The following is a 21,870-nucleotide window of genomic DNA, read 5'->3' as shown; positions in this document are numbered from 1 at the left end:
AGTGCTGTTTGCATATTCATGTGTAGTAGAACAGTGTACCAGAAATTATTCCTAAAGGCATTTTGCCAAGGCTGATAAGACTCTCTCCAGAGATCCTGCAGCAGCGTGCTGTCAGATGGGAATGACTGCTCTTGTCTGTGTGTGGTGCAGAAATAAAGGAAGCATTATGTTGCTGCCTCAGTGCCATCCTTCCTCCGAGAAGGTCTGGTAAAATAGAAAACAGTTTCACTTTCCCAAGGAAATCTCCCCATATCTAGTGTGGCCTGTGACATGTTCCCAGACCTTTTCGTAGCAGATGGTGAAGGTCTAGGTCTTAGCTGCCCCCTATAAAGATGCAGATGAACAGGAGGAACTGTTTGGGGATCTGTTGTATGCGGTTTAATGAGTTTGTGGGTATTTATGTTATGGTACTGAATTTTCTGTCAGGTGCTTTTTTATGTGTTTGAGGTTTTTGAGACATATTTTAAAGGCATTTATGTTTTCTTAATAGCAATCTGCAGACATTCCTGTGGGGATGGATTTTGCTCTAGACCAAACATGTGCACATGCCCAAATGGTCAGATAGCCCCCTCCTGTGGTTCAAAATCAAGTAAGTATTTCTTCTGTGTCTCTGATATTGCTCTTTTGAGTCTGTGAAGCTACTAAGGTATGTAAAATAGTTCAGTGGTCAGTATTTAAGACAAATAACCTCTGAGTCACCAGACGTACTTTTACCACAGGAAGGAAAGTGTAGCTTTCTATCATGAAACTGAAGAATGACTCAGAGATGGGCTTTTGGAGACGCTTCTTTTTTTCCCCAAATCAGTCTTATTGGAAGCTATTTTCATTTGCCACTTTGTAACACTAATTCCAGTCCTCCTTGTTTTCTGGAAAATACCTTATCTCTGTTCACTGGTAGACATGAGCATGTGTACGACAGAAGTTGTAATGATAGAGAGACAACTCTTGACAATTGGCTGATCTTGACATGCTTTGGAATTTCCTTCAGATTTCAAGGATTATAAACCAGACACTGTGTATGCTGTATGCTAATACCTAGACCTACAAGCTTTAGAGCATTTCCTTGCCAGGCTCAGTACATATCTTCTGAATCTAGTACTGCTGACTTTCTTCAGGCGACACTTCTGTAGGTACTAGAGGTACAGAATTGCTCAAGGTTTTAAGTGGAACAGCTTTTCATCAGGAAAACAAAGATTCTTTGAAAATGAAGCTTTTCAGAGAGATGACTTTTCCTAGAAATGTTTGTATTTCAAGTTTTCAAGGAAGGTTCCCCAAAGCCAGGGAAAAATAAGTAAAATTAAATTCATTCAATGAACAGAGAACTCAATGGCTAAACATGATTTGAGTATTTGATGTAGAGTAGGATTCATGTCTGAGATGCCAACTGTAAAGTACTCTGTATTCTCATTTGAACGTAGTTCTTGTCTCTTAGAATGTACAAGATTTAGATTTTTTATTATGACTTGTGAAGTTTCTGGAAAGAATTTTGGGGGAGACTTGTTTGCACAAATGCCTGTAACTATCTGAACAACATATTAACAGAAGTCTGTGGGGGATGCACTCAGCTGAGGTCTCTAATACTATGCAAAGTGGTTATCCTTTCAGTTCTGAATATCTTTTGAGACTCAGTGTGTGGTCTGCTTTGCTTCTGTGTTTTTTACTTTGCCATTTTTTTGCTTTCTTGGTTGATAAGAGTTTTCCCACATAACTGACCATTTCAGTTTGTGGTTTTAGCATCCTTTTTATGCAATAACAGTGGAAAACATTAACAACTGCAGAATGGAATGGAATGGCATGTACTAAAATGGTAAATATTGTTCTTTGTAGTTCAACCCATCTCATAGTCCTGTGATGTTTGTTGGGGAGAGGACAGCATGAGGAAGATGTGGAGCTATGAAGTTCCCAGAGAGTACTGGAAGGAGGGAAGGGTGTAAAATGCTGCACAAATGTGTGTGGTGGTATGCTTCTGCCTGGGTTTGCAGCTACTGTTTTACCAGGTGCTTATGCCTTAGTTCTGTAGGCCAGTAAAGGAAGGTATGGCCTTCTCCCCATACCCTTCAGGGCACAGGAGAGATACATCCCTGTATCTGTTACACGTTTTGGCACCTTTGGCAGGAACAAGTGGGCCTTACCTCATGTTTTTCTTTGGCCCCACTGAAGTCTTTTATTAGTCGAGACTCAAAAGAAAAATAGGGTAAAGTTTTTGGTTCTTCTTGTAGCTCTTCTTCTGACATACTCTACCATTGTTCTCCACAGTTTTAGCCTTCATTTGAGTTGTTCAATTTCTGCAGTAATGTAAGATACATTTTGTGTATGTGGTTACATCCCCTTTAACCATACCAGTTCTAAAAGCAAAAGTGTCTGGTTAGTTGTAAAGAAAAGAGACTCCACTGGCACTCATATGTAATATTTTTATGATCTAGCACATCATTAGTACTTACAGAACATACTTTATGTAAATCATTTGTGCTGTTGGCATTGTAGACAAAACCCATGAATATGTATTTATACAATAGACCACAATGGCTTAGATCTGCAATTGGAAAACAAAGTAAACATAAAAAGTACTGTTTGACAACAAATGGTTACTGTCAACTACCTTTGGTAACAGTTAATATTTTGTCAGAATATGCATTCATTAAACTTCATTTTAATTATATAAGAAAATAAGAAAAAAATCTTTTAAAATAAGAAAAAATCTAATTAAATAATTAAAAATCAAATGTAAATGACACACATTTGTCACATGCAAAATGAAAATTGCAAATATGAGTGAAAATGCCAAGATTTCTCAGAATTAAGTGTATAGCTTCTGATATGTGAGATGTGTCTGAGATGTCCTTTGGATTTTTTAAACTGTGTGTGTCTTTAGTACTTAAACAATCAGTACTGGGCATGGATTTTCTAGGAGGTACATCCATAGACAGAAACTGAATTGACAGTGACTCTTATACTCTGGTTTTCTGTCGAAATAAAATATTTAATGCGGATTGGAAAGCATGTGGATTCAAGAGCAAAACAAAGCCTCCAAGTCTGATTCTCATGCAGGTCAGTTTCTGGGGCTTTTCTGGTTAAGAGTCAGCTTTAGGAATCTGATTTGTGGTTGAAAAGATCAACCGGTGGTTTTCTCAGCAGGGATTTTAGTGACATCAGTAAACTTACTGGCTGAGTAGTGGTTATTTCTGTGTAATTAGTGAATTTTTGGGTGTGCTTACAGCAGGCTTGGAGATAAGATTGCCAAGTGTGGAGGCCTCCCTGCGGCTGGCTGTCTGTGTGGGTGCTCTGACGCTGCAGGTGCAGCTGTGTGTGGATGTGCAGCACTCCGTGCTGTGGCCGGTGTCCTGTGCTCCGTGCTCGGCCAGCTCCGCGGTGGCAGCGGCTTCACTGCCGCCCCCAGAGCTCCCGGGCTGAGGCCGCTGTGTCCGTGTCTGTCGCCGCTGTGTCCGTGTCTGTCGCTGCCGCAGCCCGGCCCTTCTTTGTGCTCCATCGTGAGATCCTGACTTACAGCTGCTGCTTTGCCCCTGTGCGAGCACGGGGCAAACGAGGAGGAGGGTGTCAGGCTGCCCCCAGGGTTATCGTCTGTCTCTGAGCTGAGCCCCTGGGTTTGCTTCTGCAGCCAGAATGGGTTTGGCTGCCTGAAACAGGGAAGGCATTTGCTGTTGGGGCTGTTCCTGAAGGAAGGGAGCTGTGACAGAGGCAGCTGTGGTGATTTCTCCGGGTGATGGCTGTGGAGACAAGTGTCCGTGTGCCGAGCAGGGCCTGCTCTGCTCCCCTGCCAGCAGCATCAGAGGCACAGCCGAGGACTGAGCTCCTTCTCGGAGACTGCCCACCCGGACTCTTCCTCAGAGACCGCCCATGGTGTGGGGCTGAGCCCGGCCTTGGCTCCGTGCCCTGGGACCCCACTCCTCGGGGGCTGTGGGAGGCGTCTGCTCAATGGCAGTAAAATTTCAGCCCCTTGCCTTATATTCTGCTACTGTCAGAAGTGGGGTAATGTCTCGAATTTCGAATGTTCCCAGAGCTTTTGAGGGTGCTGCGGATTTTGTCCATGCCTTGTGCAGGGCTGTGGGGCAGCAGGCTCGTGTCCCGCCTTGGCGCTAGCTGCCATCTCTCTCCTGAGTCAGTCACTCGACAGAGAAAGCACGCTGAGCATCTGGGATGCGATGCGGCCGTCATTCCTTGTTTACAGCTCCTGGCAGGCAAAGCCCTGCGTCATGCACGGCCGGGGCTGGGAGCGTTTCCTCGGCAGGGGCACAGGGAGCCGGCCTCTCCTGCGGTGCCCGCTGGCCGCGCTGCCGCCCTCAGCCTGAGGGGCCGGGCCAGCGGCGCCGCCCGCTTTCCCCCCCGAGGACTGCAGACCCCCACCGCACGTTCTTAGTTTGGGATGGCAGAGTAGACAGCACGTGTGCTACCTTTCGTCTGCTTGGTGAGCTCCTGCGCTTTTCATGAGCGATTGTGCTGGTGGCAGTGCTCTGGGTGTGATGAAGTCTTTACTCAGTTTTGCTGGGTATTTATTTAAAAAGTCGGGAATTGTTATGCTTAAGAGGGCAGCACTTTGATAAAAAACACAACTTTCGCCCACACGCCATGCCTGTGTGGATATGTATGGTCTTGCTGGCTCTTTTGCACGTTTATAAAGTTGTGTTCCTGCAGTTATTCCTGTTTTGACTTCAGACATTTCCAGTGCGGACTGTTTACAAATTGGATGTGAAAAAGAACAATAATTGATTAAAAGCAACTGCTTATTAATGTTAACATTTCCTGTGCGTGCCAAGATAAGGCAAAGCTATGTGCACTGATTTACCAGCCTTATGGTAATTCCTGTGCTTTTTCTTTGAGTCTCTGTCAGTGTGATATCTTGGAACAGGTTGTTTCATTTACCGGAATATCCCCACTGACATTAATGGAATTGTTGATATAGCTGAGAAAAGAGAACCTGGACCTGCATTAATATGCTACTTTTCAAAAATGCATTTTTAAAATCATCATCTGAGCTCCAGACAGCCTTTGAATGTGTTTCTGTAAACTTTTGGAAGGATAATATTACAGAATAGTCTGTGTGATTTTGGAAGTACTCTTTCCAACATTCCCACAAAAGAGGGCAGAAAATAAGTAATTAGTTTACTGACTATGTCAGTGATACTCTTGCCTGGTAAAAGGCAAGAAAGCTCACTGCTTTATATGGCTCATTTTAGTAAGGATGACTGGATGTCCCAGCAGTCTCCCATGACTTTAGTTTTAAAAGGAGGAAGAAGTATTTTACCTTGAAAAAGTTCTTTTAGGAAGCAGTAAGATAAGTTGTGGAAACTTGGTGTGTGTATCCCAAAACGAGGAAATATACTTTATTTATACATGAACAGATAATAGGGAAATCATCATTTAAGCTACTGTTAACCTTTTAATCTCAAATGTAGTTCAAACTATTTAAATGGCTTTGGTCTTCATGTGGGAATGGAAATTAGCTCTTGGCATAGCTTGCTCTAATTGAAATCAGTTTGTGGTTTTTAAGTTCCTTCCCTGCTTGACAGATGATATCATTTCCTATGCTTTTTGTAATCCCCTCTGTTTTTCTAAGATTGCATAAAGCTAGTTGAACTACACATTTTAAAGTAACTGTGCACCTTTTTCTGACCTACTTAGGACATTGTCCAAAAATCTTCACCAGATATTCACTCTGTATTTGCAGACAATTTTACTTTTTATTGAGGAATGTTGGTACATTTTTGTTGCTTGGAGTACTGAAGTACATCCAAAGCAGAACAAAGATGTATAATAACTATTAGACACATAAGAAATGTAATACACAGTTTTTGCTTTGATAATTGAAGAATTAAGGTTACTAGTGTTTTAAATGCTAGATTGCTTTAATTTCTTTCTCCAGTTTTATGTTTTACTTCAGTTTTGTGGAATCATATTGTTATAGAAGGCAGTACAGTTAAAATTATTATTTCTACTTGAAAATTAAAAAAAAAATTCTGTTCACATACTTCTGAACTGTTAAAAGCCAAATGATACCTAAGGGTTTTATGTGAGATGAAAAATTTGGTGTTTGGCATGGCACCTGTGCAGGCTCTGACGGGACATGCCATTTCCATTTTTCAGTCCTGAGCATTTCAGACAGCATGGTGTAGGTATCCAGTGCTCCATCACAATCTACTGAAACGCTGATCAGACTGTAATCCTATCTGGGGAGGAGCCTTTCATGTGGTTCCTGTTAAGAGGAAAATCGTTTCCCAGCTGCTTACTGGAGTGCAGGCCCCACTTCACAGCTGTGTTGGACAGCAGGACCTGTAAGGACTTCTCTTTCTTGGGAGACCTGCCCACTTCTCTATGCCTTATGAAGAGCCTGACATACTTTTAGTTGCTCCCAACATCTAGTTAAGAAATATATTTGCCCTTATTACTAGAAAAATGACTCAGAGACATGTTTTACTGGCACGAGGCTTAAGCTGCCTGTTAACCATTATAAGTGGTGGGGCTGCAGCTGAGGAGAGAGTGCTGCTGCTCCCCTGCCTCTGCCCTTGGGAGGGGAAGGTTGTTGGCTCTGGGGAAGGGCTGTCTGTGAGCTCTGCAGCTTCTAAGCACAGCAGTTCTGCTGGTGGGGTGAGCCCACAGTTGGCATACAGAAAGAAATCACTCTGTTATTTCTCTTTTTTATACAAGAAATCCTGCTTGGCCAGGTCATCTTCTGGTGCTGCATGTGTTAGCAGAACAGGGCTGTCTTCAGGAGCTTCCTTACATGCTTCCCTTCAATACTTCCCTCCCCCACTTCCCAGATGATAAGCTCCCTTTCTAATGATGCTGTCTGCCAGAAGTTTAGTACTTTTCCCTTCTTGAAGGCTTTTTCTCATAATTGCAAACTAGGAAAGAAATGTTGAGGATTTATGCTCGTATGAAATGCCTTTGACTTCATTTGAATGAGAGGGTGCATCAAATTCTTGCACCATGTCCTATATTCCTTAGGAACTGTGAATCTATATTGTGTTCTGTAGTGCCATTTTCCATATCTGTCCTAAAATAATGTGCATTCTTGACTTCTAAAACTTTCCGGTCGACAGAATCAATCCCTAAAAAAAAGTAGAAGTAAATGTTTACCTTTAGCAAACAGTGAAGTGTTTCTGAATGGTTTGATTTAACTGAGGAATATCTTTTTTCCTTTCAAGTCCAACACTGTAACATCCGGTGCATGAATGGAGGTAGCTGCAGCGATGACCATTGCCTCTGTCAGAAGGGATATACAGGAACTCACTGTGGGCAGCGTAAGTACACTCTGAGGAATGTGAATACTGTTACGTGATTCTGTGATGTGTGGATTGGACACTCTTTAGCACTAAACTTCAGCTGCTGTTGAGCTTGTTTTTGATCAGGTATGGTGAAATTTTACAGAAAAGTACATGACTTTGTGATGAATGCTGAGTGAATTCTTACTGACCAAGACTATTAAAATAAACATCATGTGACTTCTTAATAATTGGATATAATTTGATCCTGTAGTTGTCACACTGCCATCATTCCCATTGACCTCCAGGACTTCTCACCCACTAGGGCAGTGTGTCATATGTCTAAATTTTACATGGGATTCAGTTTTCATTTTATAGATAAAATTAGGATTTTTAATAAGAAGTCTTGTTTTCATTTCAGTGTTTGCATCAGACTTAGATTTTGCTTTAGAAATTTTGATGTTGTCTTCCTAGAGTCGATTGACAGATTTTTTTATTTCCTCAATCAGTCCTTAGTCAAAAGCAATCCTGGATGTGCTGCTTGAAATCTCTCCCAAACTGACTCTGGTGCTCTCTTGTTCTTGGCTGGAATGCTGTGAAGTAACTCAAATAAGGATGTAGACACTGCTTTTAACCAAGGCTGTCACGTTGCTATCTAGTGAAATATTGGTCTGACTCAGAAAATGTGTTTAGCTCATTTAATGAAAACCTTTTGTGCTCTGTCAAAATCAATGGCACACTTTACATGAACTTCAGTGGGACTAGGAATTTACCCTAATAATCTGGAGGAGGATCACATGGTGAAAGGATTAAGAATTGTATTTCTGCCTTCACTGTGAAATATCAAGTGGATAAAAGAGGATAAATGGAAATCTTCTTTCTACTGAAGTGAATGTGAAATGGAACAAAGAATAACATTACTCAATGAACATCAAATTGTATTTAAAATCTCCTTTTTCATGTGCGTGTTGTATTTTCTGATTATATCTGAGAAGAGTTGCTTTTGGAGTTTATTATTAAAAAAATTGACTTCTGAAGCTAGTGACAACATGATACAGAGGAAGAGTATCTTGAATTAACGTGGAATAGATATCGATTACATTTTTTCCATCCTAGTTAATAGTCTTATTTATTTAACACCAGCAAACAGCCTTTTAATACTGGATTATTACAGAAGGAACAAACACATTTGAGGATTTAGAGATGAAATATTCCTCTCCATCTCCCATCTGCAATCTCTATCAGTGTTTGTTTGTTACAAGTTTGAAAGATATTATTTTGAAGGTGTGGGATTGTCCAGCTATCCCAAAGAGAAAGGCTCTGAGAGGTCAGAAAAACTGTGGTTGTTCTTCTATTTGTGTTATGCTCCCTTGAAAAGATGAGCTCACGATACTAATGAGGCCAGGAAGTAGTAAAAGGTCATGAAGTAGATTCTAGGAAAGAGTTTGGTGTGTTTACCATTTTTACCAGTTTACCTAAGTTGGCCAAGTACATACTTTCATGTCTTTCTGAAAACAGCTCAATAAAGATTACTCTTGCCTTCCCTTTGATCCAGCTGTCTGTGAAAATGGATGTCTAAATGGAGGGAGATGCGTAGCTCCGAACCGCTGTGCCTGCACGTATGGCTTTACTGGACCCCAGTGTGAGAGAGGTACGTGCCCTAAATCAGTGGGAGTAGTTACGTTCCAACACCTCCAGCAGTAGGGCTGTTGGGCCATTACCTATTGTCTTCTAGAGCTGAATTGGTTGTGTTTGTTTTTGTTGGTCTCAAGACAGAAAATAAATTGTAAGTAGCATTTTTAGAAGTATGTGAGCTTCAAAAGGATAGAGGCCAGGATGAAACACAGACGTAGCTGTTTACTTTGTTTGTGATGAAAACACTCCAGTGGAAGAGGTGGCAAATGAAAGTGTTTGTGTGCTTTTGCTCAAACTCAGTTTCTAAGTCGTCAGAAAAGGTCTTTGAATTTGATATATGTGATAAGTAGCATCTTGTCTCTGTCTTTGTTATGTTTTCTTTTGCAGAGTTTATTCAATTCTCTTTTCCATTTTGTTCGGATTTATTGTTTTTAATTTAGCTTTTTAATTGCATATCCATAGTGATAATCTTCAAATGAGAACACAATGATACAAACTACCTTATATGGTATGTGGATTTAAAGGGTTATTAAAGCAATTTAACATTTAATTTGTGAGCAGTGGACAATGTTTAGGTATAATCCTGTTGAGTTTTATAAAAATGCAAATAAAATATTTTCATTTGTCAGAACAAGTGGTCTGTGTAGTTGGAAATTCATGCATTCTATTGATAGAATAGGTTGTGTTACATCTCTGTGAACCTGGGACAGAATAGACATTAATAATCTGATTTTTTTGGATTTTGGTAGAGGATGTGCTTAGCGCATGAAATTTCTGTCAATGAGTGTGTCAGATGATCTCTGCTGTCAGTGCTGCCCCCGGAGGAGTAACAGTTGGCTTTTTTTATGTGGCAGCATAGGTGGGTGATACAGAACAGCAACTCTGAGGGGACCAAAGGTTTTTTTTCTTGTGCTTAAACTGATGGATCAGGTATTTCCAACATTCCCTACAACAGATAAAATTGCTGTGTTGGCACTGTGTGAAGTTGAGCCAATTGTCCACTCAGATGCTATGAAAGTAGTTCAAACCAATGGTGAGATTTTTCCAAGGATTGAAAAGTAGCTCAGTTCTGAATCATGGGATCTCACTGCTGGAGAGGAGTAAAGGAATGGGCAATTTGGTTCAAGTTCCTAATTTTGAAGAGAATAAATGCTTATAGGTGAGAATTCATGGAATATTACTGCAAAGACTTGGAATTGCAAGCAATTACTGCTTGTTCTTCATGGGTGAAGTTTTTGAGTCTTCAGTCTGATGAGGAATGTAAAGTGTAAGTTCAGAAGAAGATTGTTCAGTGCTACTTCTGTGTTGCCTGATCTGAGACCAGTTTGACTCCACATCATTAGGGCAAGTTTCTAGGCTGAATCCTGGTAACACCTTCAGTCCTGTCCCTCAGGGCTCCTTTCTGGTGCTGGGTGGAGTGAGACACTGGTGGCACAGAGCCATTTGAGCCAAGTCAAGCTGTCCTGAAGTTACATGTGTGCTATTGAGCACAATTGAGGTGGAAATCTGTAACTTACATGCCTTGTCCATAGGTAATTTTTTACTTAAAACAAATTTTTGATTTGTTTGATTTTATAGTTATCAATAAAAGAGAAAATAGACATTAATGAGCTGTAGTATTCCTGGTTAATGCTTGCTTGCTGTGTTGAGGCCAAATGATTGTCATATCTTCCCAGAAAACCTCTGAAATTTGGCTGCTTTCACAGATTTTCTGCAGTCTCTCTACCTAGCTGAGCTAATATGTTTCCCTCCTTTAAAAAGGGTGTGGTGGTTTTTGGTCTCAGAATCACATTATGCCATGAGAAAAACTTTTTCTGAAGATAACTTTTCAAGTATAAACTAATCTTGGTCTTAGAATAACTTGCCTTGTTCAGCACATGCACCTGTGTGGTCACTCGGGAGTTGTCTGGCTGCATATGATTTTGCACAGCTGTCAGCTAAGTAAGAGGTCCATATTTTGAATCTAGCTTTGGAAAGTTCTGTGGATTTGACACTCCCTGGTGGGCTTTTGATGTACATGTGAATGGATGCTAGCCAGTAAATTGACAAGATTCATGCCTTGTAGACTAAAATGATATGTTTATTAGAAAGAAAAGAAAGAGGGGAGGAAACAAAACAAAACCAAAGCATCTCTGTGCATGGGGTGGGGGGTTGAGGGGGTGGAAGGAAAGTAATCAAGAGAAATGGTGTCTTAAATTCTGCCATTTCTGGCAGAAGCAGGAGAAGCAGATTGTTTTGAAAACACCATTTCTGGATGTAAACGTAATGTGAAGTGATACAGTTTTGTGGCATACACATTCTCTCCATCTGTTTGGCTGTGATTTGACTTCTAGGTTATGCCATCCCACAAACTAACAGTTATGGAAGTAATTTACTGCTGTGTATCACCCAGTGCTTTTCTCTACAAGCATCAACTAACAGTAACAGTCAAAGAGTGTTTGTGGCACATATGTCACACACCAAAGAATATTCCAGCCTTTGCTGCACATGTCATAACTTAAAACTGACTTGAATAAAACAATGTCGAGGCAACCAAACACGTGGGGTTCTTCTAATAATCCGATAGGGAAAACATTTAAAATGTTGCAGGTGGTTGGAACCAAATTAGATCCAGTTTCTTAGCTACAGAGACAAGTTGTGTAGTTCTGTTCTAAAACAGTGTCTACTGTTTTAAGTAGTTTTTCCATACATTACCTCAGTAAATGTCGACCATGTGATTGTTAATGAAGACAAGACTTCTGTGTAGGTTAGGGGCTTTATCTGGTGAAAGACCCACTGCTTTCAAAGTGTAACAAACACCATCAAATTTGTGGCACGAGTATTTCTATGTATTTATTCAGTCATTCTTTGAGAAGGTAGCAGCTGGCCTTGGACTGTTTTGGCACACAAATCGCTTTTTTGTATGTCTTAGAAGTGTTAATCTTAGTGTAAAACACTATAAACATGAGCATAAGGAATTTTGAGATTCACTTTTATCAGTGGAGTTCCTCTTCATGACCTGGGAGTGTATGCCATGTCACTGGTGAGACAGGCTTCACCAGAGCTGGATCAATAACTTTATCATGGTGCACATGTGTCATTAACTCCTGAGCTGTTGTGTGTGGTGTTTGGCTCCTTTCCAGAGCAGGAGAAGCTGCCTGGATGTACTGTCGAGTATATGCAGCTGTGTCATTAAACAACAGACCTGGCTTTTCTGTGGAATAGTGTTCAAAAAGGTGGACTTGACATAAACTCAGCAGTAAAAGTGTAGTGGAGCTGGGGAATGCTTCCTACAGCCATTTAAGACACATTTGAATTACATAGCCCAAGAAGGAAAATATTTCACAGATATTGCCTCACTTAAAAATTGAACTTCAGGGACTGCTTTTAGGAAGGTGCTGAGTTCTCTGGCAGTGGTCCAGTGATGAGCTTTGACATGCCTTTAAGTTCAAACCCAAGATGTCAATATGCTTAGAATTATGCAAGTGCTTTAAGGGCCTTGCTGGATTTTGGCCCAAGCTTTCAGAGTTAGTTAAGATCTGAGAGATGCGCTCAGCTTTTAGTTTATCAGAAATCATATTATAAATGAAATCACAGGTAGCAGAAAATGAAGATGTGGACAAAGCAAAATTTCTCCCACTGGTTAAAAACTGGATGCCATCCTTTTAATGCTGAATAACTTGAGTGAGTTACAGATTCTGCAGTTTCTTTTAGAGTTGCTGAAGAGACTGAGAGCAGAGACATAGCTTATGTTCCCCTGAGCATGATTCAGACACTGACAGCTCTTTCTATTGTCTGTAAAAGAGCCTAGGGGATTTAGCTGGCTGTGGGAGATGCCCACGTTTGGGTCATTCGAAAACATCCCTGTATCTTGCACTTTATGAAAGTCCAGAGAAAAATTTATGTTAGGAGCTCAGGAAAATCAAAAAAACAAGATTTGGTAGAGCTGTCTACAAATTTGCCCACAAAGGTTTTCTTGACTCTTTGAAACTGTTTCTCTTTAGACATTTGGGTGGTAATAGTTTAAGAGGGTGAGTTCTATATAATAGAAGGTTGTACATTGTTGTTATCCTTGTATTGCAGAAATGCAATGAAATGTGCTTTTCTTTTTCTGTCTGGATTCATTTAGAGGAACACAGTGGAAGCTTAGAATGTGTTACAGATCTGTTTGTTTATTTGAATGCTTGTGACAACATCAGGGGCTCAATCCTGCTGCATTCTGGAGTTTTGCCACTCGCTTCGCATAGGAGCAGAATTGGGCCTGATGAAGTTCAAATATTAAAAACGTACCACGTGTGTTTTGTTTTTTTATGGACTCAGAATATGAGCAAACGATTGCTTTTTCTTCAAACAGAGTCGTTTCTGTGCTGCTCTCTTCATGGCAGGAATTTTTGCATAATTTTTAATTATATTTGGCCATTATTAAAAGTTCCCAGAATTAATGCCATATGTAAAAATATCTTTCCCGGAGCCTCCCTATGAAAGTGCAGCCGCTGAAAGTGGTCAAGAGTAATGTAGGGCTCTGTATATTTTTTTTTTCTTTCTAAATACTACAACGGGTAGAATGTTTTTACAAAGAGGACACTGCACCCCTTAGTGTGCCCCGTCTCTGGTATTTAGTCTAAATGGAAAGTCAATAACAAAGTGTAGATAGCAGTAAAAGTATGTTCCCAAAGCCTTATGTTGCATTTAAAGTAGTATTGCAGCATATGGTAGCTGGCAAACATTTGAATAAACTTGATTTCTGTTGCTTTCTTCCAAGAAACACATCTGTTGACATAGACATGTAGTTTCTGCAGCCCTGTAACATGCATGTTATAGCAGCCAACTGAAGGATGGCTAAACTTGAAGGCCCACAATAAGGGCTCTTGCACACACTTTTCCCCCCTGAAAAGTTATGAAAAAAGGCTTCAGACTGAAGACCAATATATTTAGTCACAGAGTGATGTTTTACTGACTTTCAAATAATTTCAGTATATGTTGTCACCTTTGATGTCTTTCAGTTTTAGAATAAAAATTCCATTGGGTTATCTTTTCTAACAAAAATGTTGAGATAATTGGATGAGTTTTTTAATTTTTAAAATTGAAGCTGCAGCTTTATGGTCGAGAAGTCAGCCTCTAAAGAATGACTGTGTGTGATTTAGGTTGTTCGTAATACTTAGCAATATAATCAATAGATCTCTGGATCAGAACTCAGGACTCAGCTCAGTCTGTTGTTTGATGCCAAAAAGCATTTTTAGGGATCTTACATGTAGGAAGGCTTTTATCCATTGTTCTGGTCCTTGCATGTTCCCCCCATAACAGGTCCTGTGTTGCTTGCTCTATGCTTTGTGCGTCTTAAAATATCATATAGCTAGTTTTAAAATGTTTCTTCAGATATATGCTTATAAGCTTAATCAAGATCCATAAATGATTAAGCACATATGGCTTAGGTCTTTTGTGAGATGTGAGGGCTCCAACTTTTGTACACTAAGCTGAACATTTACATTTTGTTCCAAATTGAGTTTTGATTTCAGTCAAACAAATCTAAAGCTTTCATTCGGCTATTTGGCAGACCTTTTTATATTTCCATGCTTTCTTGATTGGCTGCTAAGGACACTGACCTTTAGATGTGCAGTAAAGTATTGCTTGGACTGTGCTTTGTTTTGATTTTAGTCGTAGCAGTGGAGATGCATACAAATTTAATCACAAATCGTGGAGTCTATATTTGGTATAAATTATCACAAAATCATTTGAATGAAATAGCTGCATTGTTCTAATCTGTAAGATTTGGTTCTTGTATGTAGGACATGGAAAGGACTCACAGGAGAGTCACTAGATCATTCTTCTGGTGCTGCAAACAGCTTTGTTGTTGAACCTGTTGAACCTCCTACCTCCAGCTTTGCTGGCAGCTTCTGGCTCCTGTTTGCTGTGCAAAAAATTGGGTTCAATTCTCACTGCAGCCAGGCTGGACCTTGTGCTGGCTTTGCCTGCATGTGGTTCTTGCTGTCTGCCTTGCAGTGTCTTGAGAAATGAAGATGGAGGCCAGTGGAGGAGAGGCTTTGTAGAAGTTACCTACACAGAGAGATTATGGGATGTTACATGCAGATCAACAGCTATAACTTGTATACCGTGCAGACAGTTGAAAGCTGTAGCTTCCCCAACTGGCCTTCCCTGCCAGATCTGTGCTCTGCAGTGTTCCAGGGAGAATTGGAAAGAATCCTTCTCATGTCTTGTACCACGAGAGTAATTTTTTTTTTTTTTGTGTATGTGTGTGCTGAAAGATTGAATCAGCTTTTATTGATATTGCAGCATGGTGTTACACTTGAGGCCTTCAGAATGTGTGTCTTTGGGCTTGTGTTCCCCTCTTAGTACCATTTTACCAGGCCCATTTTTCTAATTTCAGCCAAAACTTGTAAAAAATAAAATAGCTGGCCACAACTGATTTCTCATGGAACTTTCCAAAGAAAAGGTGCCTTTGAAATGGTGACTCCCAGAGTTGGACATAATATAGGGGATGAATAAATGCAGCTGAGAACTTACCTAACAATGCCTATTTAGCTGTTTATGGAGAAAATTACTCCTTCTCTGGGCTGCAATCTATTTGATATAAGAAAGCACCGCTACCTGAAATCCTCTCTGAAATTTGTTACAGTGAAAACAAATTTTTCCTTGTGAATCACCCATTCATAGCTTTTTTTCTTCTTGGGCTGGTAAGTTGAGAATTTTTGTTAGAGTTGCCGCAGAAGCAAGTATCAGTATGCATGATGCCTCAGCTGAGTTTGTGACTTCATTTTTTTTCTTTGTTTTTACAAGAGATCTAAAACTTTTTATATGGCCAGTTCTAACAAAGAGAAGAAACCTCTTTTAAAACATAGTTCTAACCTAATGAAAGGGTTAACTGATGAAGGCATTTCCAAGTAAAACAATTCTTTTATGTAGGTCAGCTGCAAAATGCTAATGAAAATGCATCTTAAACAGAGGTGCTCAAAGTGGTCAGTGTAACTGTTTTGACACATGTAAGTTTTTTTGCTAGGTATTTGTAATGGAGCTGTTGAAATGTCTGTAAAAACAAGACTTTTCTAAAGTAAACTGTTAGATTTAGAAAGAGATCTATTCTGTATCAGCATAAAAGCTGAAAAAATTGTGGGAAACAACTACCTAAGAGTAGCTGTAAGGACAGGCACATTCTCACTTCCAGTTGCCCTTGAGAGGTTCATGAATAATGACTGAGTAGTTTTTATATATATTTTTTTTATGATAGCTTGTACAGTTTGGCACTTTAGAGAAATGCTGTAGGAAAAGAAAAGAGGCCTAAATAAGGTCTGAAAAGAAAGGAGCCCTGAGAGAAATATCACTCTCCAAATTCTGCTATGCTGTAAAACAGAGCTTGGCTTTGCACTCTTTATCCAGAAGAAACTTCTTTTGGAAAAAAAGGTGGAATTTTGCTACATAAAAAAACCAAGATCCAGTATTTCCCTTCCCTGTAGTTAGGCTTGCAAAGGCTATGGATACGTAATTTTAAAAAAGCATGAAAGTTATTAGAAGTGCAAGTGTGTTGACACATATATACACATGGGTTTATATTTTAAGGAATGCGAACCTTTTTAAGCACCTGATTCCTGTGGTCTTATATATTTACTTTGTATCTGTTGCAGGCATTACCCAAGCTAAACTAGGGCAGGTAATGGAACTGAGTCTGCCCTGCCATAGCCTTCATTCCTTTCCATGGTGGTGTAATTCAGATTATAGGTCTCCCATTCTGAAAGAGTGGTCTCTGCACTGTTTTACTTGTCCCTGAGTGTTTGACTTAGTGTGTGCCTCAATTATTAAAAAGCATTTGCTCGAGTAAGCCTGGCTTACCAAGTGATCTCGGTCATGTTTTATAATGATCCTGTCCTCAATGTTTATGTTTTTTGCAAAGTTTACCCAGTGATTGCCAGGTGTTGAGTACTGTCCCCATTTGCTCCTTACTCCTTGGAATGAATGGTCTTCTGTGACCCTCTAGGGCTTTTTCTTCTGACACAGAGGTGCTGACAGTCAGAGGGAAGCAGGAGCTGAGGAGAAACCTGTATGCTCATAGCCTCCTCCCTGGGGAGGTGGCTGCTGATGCTGCACCCCTGCACACAGCATGGGACAAAGCCAGAGGCGTCCTTGCTGGCATTGCAGCAGTGATCATAAATTCAGTGATCTTTTACAAGACTTACCATTTTCCTTATTTCTGTATGCACAGGCATCCTTTGGTACTCTTTGGTCTCAAGATTAAGCCCTCAGCTTTTGCTCTAGGTCCTTTTGTCTCGGTCCCATTACTTACAATTGCTCCATTGAATCTATTGATAGCTGAATTTTCAGGAAGGTTTGGAAAATCAGTTTATCTCTGGCAAAAACAGGCAGCAGAACAAAATGCATATCTGCTGGTTAGTGGGGTAACTCCTGCCTATCAAACAATGCATTTACATTCTTTTAAAAATAGAACTGTAAGATTTACAGGGAGAGAGGGTAATTTCTAACTGTATTTCAGCCTACAGAATTGCTTAGGGTGGAAGGGACCTCTTTAGATCACTTAGTCCAACTCCCCTGCTCAAGCAGGATCAGTTGGAGCAGATTGCCCAGGACTGTGGAAAATGTGCTAAAAAATGTGTTAGTCTATGATTTGTAACACCTCCAGCTGTACCATTCAGGCCTATTAGCTATTTAATGAAGGTCCAGTGCTAACATTGGCCAAGTGTTCCTAATTCCAGATCTTCTGCGTTTTCTTCTTGTTTGTGTGTTCTGTTATCCAGAGAGTGTTTTTCCTGTGGCAGTGATTGATTGAGTGCTGTGAAATGAAAGCACATGTAATGCTGATGACATCTAATGTACTTGCCTAATAAAATTTTAAAAATGGATCAGTTAGTTTAAAAATGAAGAATAAGCTGACAAAACGACAGTGGTTCATGGGGTGTGGAATAGGGAATGGTTTAAAATCTGAGTAATACTAATAACTACAGACACACTATCAGGAGAGTTTTCCTGTTTGCACTTGAAGCTAATTGTAGTTACCTGCTTGTCACTTAATACAAAAAGATGGGGAGACCTATTGGGTACTTGGTAATTTCACCTGATTTAGGAAGCAGCTGGGTAACTCAGTGATGGGAGATTTTAGGACCTCAACAGCTCCTGTTTGCTTATGTTTCTGAGAACCACAGTAAGAAAAAAGTGATAAACATGCAGTGGAAAGAGCATGCTGTGCACTTTAAAGTGCAATTAAGGTGACTCTTAAAGTGAGACACACCTTGAACTGTTTCTTCAAGGGCCATTGGACTGGTCTCTCGTCTGGATTGTCCAGATGTCTTAGCTCAGCTGAGCAGTACAGTGACAGAACACTACTTGGACTTGAAATGTTTAAAAGAAGTAATAGTAAAACCAGCAAGCAATGAAGTATAATTGTCCTGCTGGGATATGATGAAAGCCTTTATGAGAATCTCAATGTCCTGGTGGGACAGTATGGGTGGTAACTTGGAGAGGTTTGTAAAATGCAAGTATGGCAGCTTTACAATTGGATTAATACAGACTTCAGAAGAAGCCACAGGGTCAAAAATTACTTCCAAGCCACAGGCTTCAAAGGCTAAAAGATCTGCAGTGAGAAAAGAGGGGAGTGACCCACCTCTGTGAAAGGATTCTGTGAAAGTAGAGTTGATGTTAAGTTTCTTTGACTCCAATAACCTTTAAGGTAAGATATAGCTTAATGATGCAGATATTATGTCTGAAATTGAATTATGCCCCATGGTGTGAACTCATTCCAGCTACTTGGTTCTTGAGTCAAGAGGTTAAAGAGTAGTAAGAGGAGGATTTGTGAACTTTTTGAGGGATTGAAGTAAGGAGACAATAATGTTTTAATACACTGAAATTTCGTTAAGTTATAGGGCTCATAAAGCAAAAGTAAGAGATACAGGTGAGAAGGGAAGATAGACAAGAAGGTGATCACAGAGAAGATCTAACCAATTTTCACATATCTGGGGAAAAGAGCATTGGTGGCAGGTTGAGACATTTTTAGACTGCTGCTTGGGTAGGGGAGACTCAGTGGAGATGTGCATTCCATTCATCTGAATGGCTCTTCTAGTGAAAACATTGCTAGACACAAGCAAAGGCCAGGAATGGCAAATGATGAATGACTTAGCAAGCTATCTTGCTGGGTATTTAATCTGTGTGGTTATCTAAATAATTTGAAATGCTTCTCTTGGCCTGAGCCAGGCTGGACAAAATGAAGTGCCATGCATTAAACCTTGTGCTATTTCAGTTCTCAGGTCCCAGCAGGAGCCCAACAAGATATGGTTTAATGAAAGGTGATATTATATTAAAATAACAGTACAAGTTGTGTCAAGCTTGGTTCCAAATTCAATACAAAATGTCATGGTTTTAGAAGGCATTTTAAATCTAGCACTAACACTTCAGTCACTTGCTGATGTCAGTAGAAAAAAAGTGCTTTGTACAGCTGCTGAGTGCAAGGAAGATGAGAGGTTAAATTGGGTTAGCGGAAATGAAAGACGTGCTGTGGAAGAAGTTTTGGTATCAGATTGTTTATGGAATTTGTCATTAAATAACAGAAGTGTTTAAATTGGAGGCCAAATTTAAAGCATTCCTTTTTATAAATTGTTCCCTATTTATGTGCAATTGAAATTATTTACAGAGGTGTACAAGGAAACATTAATTTCTTTCCCTCTTAAAAAGGAAAGGTGATGGCAAATCCTTCTTAGTCTCTTACTGTTCAAGCCTTCTTGAGCTCAGGCCTGAGCCACCGGTGTGTATTAAAATAATTCTGCTATTCTTACTACAGCTGATTACAGTGCTCTGTTATAAAGGGTGGAGGCACTTGGTGGTTCTCCAAAGAAAGTGAGTAATAATTGACCTAATGTACAGAGCACATGAATAACATATTCTTTTGGTAAGAAATTTATGTTTTACAGGGTGTGCTAGAGTTCACATCCCTTTTTCACATCTTCCAAAAGATTTTAAAATACTCAGCTGCTCTATTAAATTTCTAATTCAACAAATACTCAAATACAAAGTATGCATTAGATAAAGCTCTTGAGTTGAATCCAAACACTGAAAAATCTTTTAATCTGCCTTGAAAACAGCTGTTTAGAATTTTGAGTAGAAGTAACAACTTCCTGCAGCCTGCGTTGTTGATGTCCGTTTCAGTTCAAGCTGGGAGGAATTTCTCTTTGTTACTCTGCAGCAGCAGCAAGCCTTTGCATCTATGATTCGACTATCCCCCAAACATATTAGGACTGGTATCCTGGTCCTCTCTGAAATAAATGAATGAATAAATACACTTCCTTTGAATTCAGCAGAATGGAGGAGAGACTTACTGAGAAGATTTAAGGTAGTTTTGACACTTCAGTGGGAGTTGTCTGGAGTGCAGCTTACAGGAGCTCCTTTTAACGTCTCCCACTACTGAGGGACTGCTTCGTGTTTGTCTGCTGAAGGAATTCTTGATATGAGAATTGATTTTTTTAGTGTCTGAAATTATTTAAATTAGATCGGGTTTGTGCCTATGCATGTATAACTTTTATTCTTTGTTCATAAATATCTAGGTAATCTTATAAGATGTTACACAGTGATTTGGCATCAAATACCACATACAAAATTTCTAGACAACTGCCCATTGCACCCCAGGAAATACCAGAAGAGTTCAAGATGACTGGCATTTCAAGAACTATCTAAAGCAGTAATGATTTGCCACTTAATGTAAACTATTGCCAGAACTCTGCTGGAATGGCTTGTGTTTAATCTACAGCCTGTTTTGCTATATCCAGAGGGTAGATTATACCTGCATTACACACACACACACACACACACACACACACACTTGTGCCTATAGATTAGTTTTACATTCAGACATTTGGGCAGTACTTTAAACCTAAAGGTAGAAGTCTTGACTTGTTCAGAGAGGTGAAGCCTGGATAAAACTTCACAGTCACTCTTGAAGTGATCCAAAATCTACTCACATAAAATGAAAGGATGCCCAAAGACCTAAGTGGGCTTTGAATCAGGAGTCAGAGAGACCTGGTCAAATCTTGTCAGCCAGATTTCAATAAGGTTATTGAGAAAGCAATTAGATCTATGCTGTGCTATCACACAATAATATCAGTCAGTAACTTTGGATAAAAGTGCTTAAATGCATAAGCCACAAATATGAATACATTTAGTGAAGATTGTGGTTATAGTGGATAGAAAATGCCATTACATGGAATGGTATTTATTAAACTGCAACTAGAGATTTCAAGATAATGACTGAGAAATACTCTACTGGAGTAAATAGCAAAGAAAATCAGTACAGCCTCTTTCAGTTTTATAATATACTGTTCTTTTCCTTTTGGGCTTATGTGCCACATAGAGAGACTTCCATGTGATATTTTCTTTTCTAAAGCACTTTTAGAATACAAGTATGTTAATGAACATTGATTAATACCTAGACAAGTTTGTATATGTGTCTTCCAGTAGCCTCTGATGAAGTATATGAAGCTCTTTTAAATCTAAAGGAGATGTTTGCACTTTAGTAGGATTTAGGTTATGCTCAAATTTGAGCAGATGTAGAAGAGTTTGGGACTTTCATTTTTTGCTGAGGTAATGTCCTTGTGTCTTTTTTTAATGTTTGTTTTTTTTATTCAAGTAGTCAGTATTGTGTGTGTTTGCAGTGGGGGATGTTGATGCAGATGCAGTACCCAAGGTGCCAGTGATTCTCCACACCTCCTCCAAAGTGCAATGAGATCACAGCAGAATTACTGCCCTGCAGAGGGGCAGCCTGACGCTCACGTGAAAAATAACCAAGATCACTTCTGCGAACAGGGCTTTTAATCAGCTGTTTAAAAATTGCTGATCCAATTTCAAGTCACTAATTAAATGAAATGGGGGGAAGAAAGAGATCAGCATGCTGCCAGGCAAGAGTTCCAATCCAGTGGTTATCTCGTTTCAAACATGTGGGCTAAATATCTTTATAACTTAAGCTTATAGTATATTCACAGACTAATAAAATATTCTTATGTAGGGATAGTTTAACCTCCACAAGCTTATTTTA

The 21,870-nt window shown here is 39.7% G+C and overlaps 1 protein-coding gene across 3 annotated transcripts in view; it reads left to right on the top strand.

The window, feature by feature from the left end:
- FBN1 (fibrillin 1) overlaps positions 1 to 21,870 on the top strand; it is a 146,847-nt gene that overhangs the window by 14,995 nt on the left and 109,982 nt on the right. For 2 of the 3 annotated variants that reach the window (XM_038146667.1, XM_038146668.1), the window contains exons 4-6: positions 491 to 589; positions 7,161 to 7,256; positions 8,773 to 8,868. In XM_038146667.1, coding sequence (XP_038002595.1) covers positions 491 to 589; positions 7,161 to 7,256; positions 8,773 to 8,868 — 291 coding nt within the window. Of the gene's footprint in view, positions 1 to 490; positions 590 to 2,729; positions 4,424 to 7,160; positions 7,257 to 8,772; positions 8,869 to 21,870 lie in introns of those variants that run through there. The other variant, XM_038146669.1, reaches the window with a different exon arrangement.

The sequence above is a fragment of the Motacilla alba genome, chromosome 10 (genome assembly GCF_015832195.1).
Source record: "Motacilla alba alba isolate MOTALB_02 chromosome 10, Motacilla_alba_V1.0_pri, whole genome shotgun sequence".
NCBI classification, from domain to species: domain Eukaryota; kingdom Metazoa; phylum Chordata; class Aves; order Passeriformes; family Motacillidae; genus Motacilla; species Motacilla alba.
This window is presented reverse-complemented; position numbering and strand designations above follow the sequence as displayed.